Genomic DNA, 9,760 nt, shown 5'->3' on the forward strand with positions numbered 1-9,760 from the left:
CTTCAACAAACAACAAAGAGGCCCGTGTGGCTGAAGTAGAACAAGAAAGCAGGGAGAGCAGATTGGAATGGAGTCGGAATCGCGGAACACCATTCTGAGTGCATGGCAGGACGTCATCCATGCAGACTTTTATTCCACAGAAAGTAGAGAATATTTGCAGGTTTGGGCAGAAGAGAAGCATTATCCCCCATACATTCTAGAAGAATCACTCTGGTGGCCGAATGGAGAACGGACTGTCCCAAGAGTAGAAGCAGAGAAGCTGAGTGGCACTCTGTAGTAGCCCTGAGGTGACTCAGGTGGGCTCAGGTGGGCTCAGGTGGGCAGTAGTGGGAGAAGTAAGGAGAAGTGGCCTGGTGCTCTCTGCCTTTGGAAGCGAGGGGCTGCAGAGTGTCCTGATCGGTGGGCCTGTGGGTTTGAGAGAAAAGGAGGAATCCAGGGAATGCCCTGGTTCCCCGGACCACAGGAAGACTTGCTGTCAGATGAGCCAGGAAGCCTATAAGAAGCACCTCCTTGGGCACAAGGCAGGCAAGGGAGGTCAGAGTTCACTCTGAAGATGCTGAGACCTACTAGGAACCAAAACAGAGGTGTCAGGTGAGAAATTGGGTAGAGGAGTCTGGATTTCTGGAGAGAGGCACGGGGAGCTGGCTGAGTGGATTGGGGGGAGCTGCTGATCATTGTTAGCAGGCTTGGAGACTCCGTGGGATGGGAGGGGACAAAGGTGACCGAGGTGTGCATGCTGGGAGCTCCCCTGAGATAAGTCCAAGAGCAAGGGAGCCTGTGACAACCGACGGACAAAACCAGGAGTCCATGGGGTTGGGGATCTAAGGAAGGAGAGGGAGCCAGTGGCCCGGGAGGGCAGCTTGGAGAACTCATCGTTGGATTATGTGCAGGGCACTGCGGATTCCCATGGAGGCTTGAGACAAAAGCTGAATGGAAAGGGTTCAAATAGAAAGGAAAATGAGGGGATCGCAGACAGTGAGCATAGTCAGAGCTTTCTAGGCGTTCTGCTGCAGAGGCGAACAAAGACCCAGGCCAGGAAACCATGTGCAGGGCCCAGGGATTCCACACCAGCGAAGTGGGTAGTAGGTCAGCGTGGAGAAGGGTGGCCTTTCCCGAGAAGCTTTCTTAGACACATCCTAGGGGGTTCTTATGTCCCCCTCTCCCCTTTTAGCGCCTCCCCTCTTGGCAGAAAGGAAAGGTCACAGAGAAGCACATCTGCATGTGATGGACCGCAAGAAGTTATTTTTTAAAATGAAAATAACTGCACAGACTATTGGCAAAGGAGAGTGGCAGGAGGCCCATAGAGAGTGAGAGCGGACAGTGTGCCTCAAAGCTGAAGGTGTGTGTATATGCGCGTGTTAAAATTAAGACAAGGCAGGCAGTGCTAAAAGCTTAGGTGTGAGTTTGCCCAGAACTTGTGGGTTTTTTTTTTTTTTCACTTTATGCTTCCGTAGTTCTCAAAACAAAATTAAAGACTCATTTTAGATAGCCTTGGTCACTTTTCTGTAAAATGAGATCTGTGGCAGTGTATCACTCATGTGCGTGTTAAAAGTGCAATACTCCTGGCAAACACTCACAGGTTCTGGCTTGACGGTTCTGTGGTGGAGTCCAGAAATGCATACTTTTGAGCATTCCCCAGGTGATTCTAATGCAGTTGGTCTGTATAAACCAACTGAAAGCAAGGGTGAATATGAGCAAAATTACAGGGTTTTTTTCCCCCTACTATTAGCACTGTTTTCAATATTAACAGAAAAAAATTACTCCTTTGGGCAATATGCTTTTATAGACTAATAGAAGCTTTGTACCAGCAGAATAAATTTAGATCCACACTTCAGCACAGTCTGGGACATAGTAATCAAAATAATTGTGATGCCTACACCACTGCATTAATGGACCAAACCAATCAACCGGCTACAATTGAATCCAGAGATTCTGGTGGCTAGGTCCAATTGAATTCAGATCAAAAATGTCGTAAATTGCTTGAGGGCTAAATAATTTTTATCTTCCATTCATAATTCCGGTTATAATTATTATCTAGCAATAAAAGCTGAAGGAGGTTTCCATTATACTATGGCATAAAATGGAACTTGCTTAGTTTTTATCAGCAAGATTCTTTTTCTTTCTCTGGCCTCTTGAAAACATTTATAAACCAAGCTATAATTTTCTACATGTAGGGATTGTGACGATTGGAGAGGAAAAGAAAATTTGCACCGTCTCTGAGAATTTCATGAGGATGTGTGAATCTACCGAGGTAAATGTTTTTAAAGCTGTTTATATTGCCCGAATTTTAGCCACATTTGGTATTTGAAAAATATAAGTAAAATATATTTAAACATATTTAAATATATTATTTATTAAATATATTTAATATACATTTAAAATATAAGTAAATCTATATTGAATTTTCCCCCTTCCCTCTCAGAGGCATTTTTACTCACAGTGATCTTATGCAGGGTGACTGGAGAATAAATATGAATGAGATGCTCTATTTCAGTATAAATTATAACAAATATATTTTTTCCAGAAACTATCATTTTCATGAAAGTTGAACATTTTTAATATTATTAGGTAAAAGGATAATGTAGCCTTATATAGTTATATTACTGAAAATTATCATTACTAAGGATGATATCATCTTTGCAATAAAATTATACTAAAATGCTGCAGTTGCAAAGACTTCAATAATTTGCAGGAGAAAAGATACTGTAATAATGTTTTGTATCCTAAGTGCACTTTCGTTAAAGATGCAGAGTTTCTCTTCGTAAGACAGCAGCCGTCCTGATCTCTCTTCTGCTTGTAACCCTGACACGGGTTTTGATTCTCTGTTGGTTTCTTTGCAGCTGAACATGACCTTCCACTTGTTCATTGTGGCGCTTGCTGGGGCCGGGGCAGCTGTTATTGCTATGGTAAGACCTGGAGCTCTGAGGCTTGGTTTTTGGATTTGAATGACAAGGTGATTTACTCATTGCGATGATCATTTGTCTCCAATCCTGAAGTCCATACTAATCCTATTGGTTTTACTATCAGTAAAAAAAAAGGGGGGAGGGTGGTAACAGGGAACAAACAAAAAACACAAGGCTTAATCTGAAAAACTATTATTGTTACAATAGAGAGACTATTCAGTAAGCAGTTTAAGGATTAGAACACTCAATCATCTAGGTAACGTGAACAAAAATAAGTAAATGCATTAGTGTTTCAGATATTAGATCGCTGCTATTAACATAAAAAATCACCTCTGGATCATCTATGCCTGTATCGATGTGGTATTCCAGGTAATCTAATCCGTTCCTCACATTATCCTTTCCTCTTTCTCATTCAAGGACACAAAGAAAAGCCATATTGAGTCACTTATGGAAAAAGGATTAATTTAGTCTTCTTACTACAGATGTCAACCGTTTTGTGTCATTACTTTAATCTCTAATTTAGTTCAGAAATACAAAGAACAAGTTTTTCAAGTCAAGCTTATACTGGGTGGTGAGGACCTGCAATGTCCCAGGTAACTTCCTTGGTAACTCACTGGGAAGTCCAGGTTGCTCACCCGACCACCAAAGACCAACAGTGGACAGATGCCTGGAGCATCAGGAATAGTCTTTGCAGCCAAGGTCTTCCGTCTTCCAGTCCTTAGATTTGCATCCTGCTATGCAAAGTAATAATACAAAAGTGAAGTAGAATAGAGCTCCAGAATGTGCCTGGGAACCTCACAAATATTCTAGTCAAATCAATATGCAGAAATGATGATTCAGGTTTCTTTATTTCCTTATAATGCCAATCCATTGTCTGATGTGTTGGTAAAGGAAGCACTTTTTAAAAACTATGAGTGTTTTCTCTCTTGTCAAAGAATAAAACGAAGGGAGTACATGGGTGGCTCAGTCAGTTAAGCACCCAGCTCTTGATTTTGGCTCAAGTCATGATCTTGAGGTGGTAGGATCGAGCCTCACATAGGGTTCCCTGCTCAATGGGAAGTCTGCTTGAAATTCTCTCCTCTGCCTCTCGCTCTGCCCCTCCCTCACTTTCTAAATAAATAAATAAATAAAATCTTAAAAAAAAAAAAAGAAGAAGAAAACTAGGAACTAATCAGTGGTAAGGTACTGATAAGCTATTCCAGACCAGTTTTCTTTTTTGTTTTTAGTGACTTTATAAACACTTGAGATTTGATTCTGTTTCCTAAAAATGATTTTTAAAAATAAGAGAAATAACCGGGTCAGTGCTAAAGTGAATTTTCAGACATTTTGTTAATTTAGTATCATGCTAATTGTTCAACATTTTAGATTGAGTGTATAAACTTGTACACAGGAATTTTATTTCAGAACATGAGGTGCTTATGATCAACAAGATCATGTTGGCTAATTGATTGGAGGGGTCACAGTAAAACAATAAGCAAAGGATTTATATTCTCAGCCTAAAATCAATGCTAAAACATGCCCTGGGGAAGCATTACATGTTCTGGGCGGTGATGTTCTGGACACTCAGTGTCCCAGGTAGCACCCAGCCTGGTTGTGCAGTAAGAGGAAACACGTTCATATATACATTCCTGTGTGATGGAAAATTTTTAGGGACTTGTGTATGTTCAAGCAGTATGCTTATACCTTAAGAGGTATATATCAAAGCACTTTTTGTAAAGAGGTGTGTAATAAATTGTGTTCACATTTGCTACACATGAGTGTGTGTAAAACTCTGTGTAAGAATGCATGCCTTTAGGCATACATTACTGAAACCTGTCTAAATGAATACTTTTATTTAAATGTCCCTAAAAATGCCTACTCTGAAATGATTCTATCATCAAAAAGATCTTAAGATAATAGCAATTCCGATGTTATGTATTTCTTAAGGAATCTATACTTTGCATACATTTAGATATTAAGTTATAAACAAATTTTATTGCAAACTACAAGAGTTTTAGAGTATTATTTTTAAGTACTAAGCATCCTTTTGGATATCTAAATATATGCAAATCATAAATACCTTAAGAAATAAATAACAGTTAACTACTGATTGACATCAGAATTTCCAATTCATTAGCTCTGATAATAGTTTAGGTTTTAGGAGACAGGGATAATACAACATAATTACTCCTTCTGTTCCTGGCACTATTAGTACCAATGGTACTGTTAATAGATTCTTTTTTTTTAATTTTTATTTATTTATGATAGTCATCACAGAGAGAGAGAGAGAGGCAGAGACACAGGCAGAGGGAGAAGCAGGCTCCATGCACCGGGAGCCCGACGTGGGATTCGATCCCGGGTCTCCAGGATCACGCCCTGGGCCAAAGGCAGGCGCCAAACCGCTGTGCCACCCAGGGATCCCTGTTAATAGATTCTTTACATCTTTCTCCGTTAAAAGCACCATCAAATGCTTAAGTACATGAATACATTCAATAGTCGTAATACAGCAACTGTCGTTGACCTCATCACCAACTCTCTGAACACTCAAAGTAGACTACCATTATTATTTCCATATTAGAGAAGAGAAATTTGAGATCAGTTCTTCTCTACCAAGATATTTAAAACACCATCTGTAACTTAAGGCAAAAATAGTAAGAATTTAAACTAAAACTAATGTGATTTACTCCATTTAAATTTTCAGAGGTGTTAGGAAGTTCTGTAGGCAAAAGGGGTCTTCTTGGCATTGCACCAGGTCCCAGGGACTGCTGTTCACCCACGTGAGGGACAGTAATGAGCCTGGCAGCAGGTGTCCCCCTAAGGCCAGAGGAAATGGCCAAAGACCTCCTGGAAACTGCCAGTTTCTGAACAAGAATGACACTCCTTTCAATATTTCACTCAGACATATTTAATGATAATTTAGGGGTCACATTTTCTCTGACTTTAAAAGAAGGTTTTTGTACATCTAAAAATATATTCATTCGGTTAAAACATATTCTGAGTACCCACTACTTGCTAAACATGCTCCACAGTACTTGCTGTTTTCAGAGCAACCACAGCAAAGTGCCACATGAATTTGGTCATGTGTATAACCTCTGCTCCGTCCACATGTATGTAGTGATTCAGGCTTCAGTATGAAAATGACAGAGCGCAAGAGCAGAACTCACAGCTCTTGCTTGCAGGTGGCTTATGACTTCCACTAAACAAAATGCAGAATTTCAGAGGAAAGAGAACATTCTGAAATTCCTATTGGTATTCTAATTGGTATGCACCTTTTCCATATTGCCGTGTCAGAATTGTCATTTTTTTCCCTACTGCCTGTTGACCGCCTTAACATATCACGATAGTCACCACTTAAAGTTGACTTTGTGTTCTTTATGTCTATCTGTACTTTTCTAAAACCAGCCTACCTTCTTTCAAAGTACTCTTCGCTAATCAAAATGTTAGTGTTCTCTTTTACTAAATTATGGATAAAAATATTGCCCACCCTTTGAAGTTCAGATCAAGGGATGCCTGGGTAGCTCAGTGGTTGAGCATCTGCCTTTGGCTCAGGGCGTGACCCTGGGATCCCAGGATCGAGTCCCACATCAGGCTCCCCATGGGGAGCCTGCTCTTCCCTCTGCCTGTGTCTCTGCCTCTCTCTCTCTGTCTCTCATAAATAAATAAATAAAATCTTAAAAAAACTAAATCTCAGGTCAAGTAAACAATTAACAACTTAGTTTCTCTTTCATATTCACCCATCAAAAGCCATCATTTGGAAAACTGCTTTATCTCTCTGTGGACCAGGAGTGAGAGAAAGAGTGAAAAACAAACAAGTGATCACATAAAAATTAAAAATCCATATTGGCTCCTCCAGACTTGAAAAGAAGAAGAGAGAGAGAGAGATTCTGAAAGATGGGGAGCTGAGAAGATGCTCTCATGTAGTCAGAGGCGTAGAAGGAATAACCTATTTATCTTGTTCCTCTTACCACAGAGATGTGGGTTCTGTTGTATTAGCACACATGCCCTACCTAAGTGTATAATTCGTCTATTTCTCTCCTGATGGTGAGGTGTAAGGAACACTGACCAGACTTCCAGTATAAATTATTTCTGTCTTTGATTAGGTTCACTACCTTATGGTTCTGTCTGCCAACTGGGCTTACGTGAAAGATGCCTGCCGGATGCAGAAATACGAGGACATCAAGTCGAAGGAGGAGCAAGAGCTTCATGACATCCACTCTACTCGCTCCAAAGAGCGGCTCAACGCCTACACATAAATCCGCCCTGCCTGTCCTGCCTGCCATCTAGATGCATTGGTGTTTAACGAAGGGCCATCCAACCATCCAACCTTGTGAAAACTAAAATGGGAGTGCTTCTCATCAATGATCTGTAGGGTGACTTATGAATCACCTGACCACAATTCTTTGTTGTTTAGCACGTAATTTCCTAATTTGTTAAATTGGTGTGAACAAATCTCTTCTACAAGCTCCTATCCAGCCTTTTCCTTTTTTAAATTTCTCACACTCATTTAAATAATTCTGTAAGATTGAAGATACTAACATTGTCAAGTGCAGAGATTTTATTTGATTTTTAACCACTTCCCATGTGTTGATACATAACACCTTTTGCATTATTTCTTATGTTTTGAGAAGAAAAATAGCTTTTTATACTTTTTAGTTTTGATTTCGGTAACTAGTTTAACTACAGGTAACCTTCAAAGGGACCATTGTACATTTTGAACAATAGACAGAGATGGTATCACGAGGACTCTTCTTGAAATATGGAAATCCCGTCTGGAGATCAGTGGCCACGTTACCACAGGCCCTGGTTCATATTTTCATCAATCTAAGGTGCAGTTTCTAAATTTGTAAGAGTAGGTGTAAAAAAAAAAAGTGCTTCTTATCTTTGTTAACATTGTATTTTTTTTTTCTTGATGTATTTCTCTCTTGATTACTCATGTTTATGTTGTGAGCACATGGAAACAGTGATGCTAATGCATGGCTAGTTGCCTTTTTAAGATTGTGACACCAGACTTACCTTTTAAAGCTTAGTATAGAGACAATTTTACTGGAAATAACTACTGTGAACTATTGAAGAATGATCTCTTTGTGATTTAAGCAGTGGCTGGATTGGAACTTTTAATATGCTAATGTGGAACATTAATTACCTTTATGAAGGTGGTATATTAAAAATAAGCACACTAACCCCTCCGAAGTTGTTTTACCTACTTTAAAACGTTTTAACGGATTGCACCTCTGTAAACTATCCCTCCAATGTGTATGATATATTTGAAAAGGCTTCCATTAATATAATAGCTTTGCTTGCAGCCTTCCGATCTATGTTGGTTCACCTGTAGTGTTTTTTAAAGTGTGGTCAGAGGCCACGATAGAATGTATCCCTTCCAAGTGTAGTGATAAATCTGTGTTTTTCTTTGAAGTAAGTCATTTTAACCAAATGTTCGGTCATAATCATTTATAAGAAGTACCTATATCAAAGGAATTTAAAAAAAAAAAAGCAATCAGTATTACTGGACCAAAATTGGTGTTTGTTTTAACCTTGACTCTTCTTTTGATTATTTCTAATGCTACAAGAATGCTGTAAAGTGTCTTTTAAAATGCTGTAGCCTGACAAGACATTTTTGTCAGTGTATAAAAAATTAGGTAGTATCGTGCACTGATTTGACCATTGTGAAATCTTTTCTCAGTGTAAGTGCATTTCTAATAAAATTTATGAGTGAAACAATCTTTGTACAACGACTAGTCATGCATCATCCGTAATTTTACAAGTTCTTGTAGTAGGTAGCGGGGTATTTACTAGGGTTATCTGTGGCATGATTATGCATTCTGTAGTATTATTTAATTTGGGGTTTTGCTTCTTTTTTTTTTACATGTAGATTATCTTACTGGTTCAACAATTTTCTGATATATGCAGTATTACAGATATTCAGCAAAAGTATTAATGGGCCTCTTTAAATTCTATATTATAGTGTTTCAGTTCTGTGTCTTAACAGTTTGTGATGATTTTTAAAACTGTCTTTTAAACTTATGTAATGATGTTGATGCTTTCAGCTTTTTTTTTTCCTGGTATTAGAGTTTGTATTTTCACAAAGAGTGCTTTGTAGCAGGCATTACAATTAATCTGTTTTGTACATAAATGTGCCAACAGCTTGATGGTGGCGTTTTTGAAATGTAGAACAAAGTGCTTGCAAAAATGTAATAAATACACTTGTGTACTTTGTGTACTTATTATTAGTTTCTGCAGTGTTTATTTTGTGGATTTTTTTTTTTTTTTGGTTTTGTTTTGTTCATTCCTCTTTCCTATGTGTGTGCCTTCTTTCCAGATGCAGTAGATGCTGTCTTTTTAGGATGCTATTACCTCAGTTGAGTTGACCTCACACTGAACTGAGAATTCTTTGCATGACTTGCAGCATAAAGAGGCTAGGGAGCCGGGGATAGGGCAAAAGTGTGAAGATTCTGGAGGTCATTTAATTTAGCAAAATGATAGCAATTCCCAATTTATGCTCTTCCCTTGCCTAATTTCTATTGTTTTGTGTTTCCTTTAGAGCTTCCTAAACTAATAGAGAAACAAATAAGACTAATTCAATTCAAAAAGAAAAATGATTTCATGGTTCGCTTCGAAACTTCAAGGTGAGAAAGATTAAATGAAAAATATATATACTTTTTCCAGACTCCTTGTTTGTTTGGGTTGTAATTTTTTCTGACCAAACTGGAAGTGATGACAATTTAAAAATGATAAAACAGTGATCAATAAAAATCTTTCTTTCCTTTTTTTTTTTTAAGATTTTATTTATTCATTCATAAGAGAGACAGAGAGAGGCAGAGACACAGGTAGAGGGAGAAGCAGGCTCCCTGTGAGGAGCCCAATGCAGGACTCGATCCCAG

General features: G+C 38.7%; 1 protein-coding gene across 2 annotated transcripts in view; it reads left to right on the forward strand.

Moving 5' to 3' along the window:
- The window catches only part of GPM6A (glycoprotein M6A), a 331,272-nt gene extending 322,163 nt beyond the window's left edge, over positions 1-9,109 (forward strand). For both annotated transcript variants that reach the window (XM_038560510.1, XM_038560509.1), the window contains exons 5-7: positions 2,175-2,251; positions 2,841-2,906; positions 6,983-9,109. In XM_038560510.1, the coding sequence (XP_038416438.1) occupies positions 2,175-2,251; positions 2,841-2,906; positions 6,983-7,135 (296 nt within the window). In that variant the 3' untranslated portion in view covers positions 7,136-9,109. The remainder of the gene's footprint in view (positions 1-2,174; positions 2,252-2,840; positions 2,907-6,982) is intronic.
- The last annotated feature ends 651 nt before the right edge of the window (positions 9,110-9,760 follow it).

Source organism: Canis lupus, chromosome 16, assembly GCF_011100685.1.
Source record: "Canis lupus familiaris isolate Mischka breed German Shepherd chromosome 16, alternate assembly UU_Cfam_GSD_1.0, whole genome shotgun sequence".
In the NCBI taxonomy this organism is placed as follows: Eukaryota; Metazoa; Chordata; class Mammalia; order Carnivora; family Canidae; genus Canis; species Canis lupus.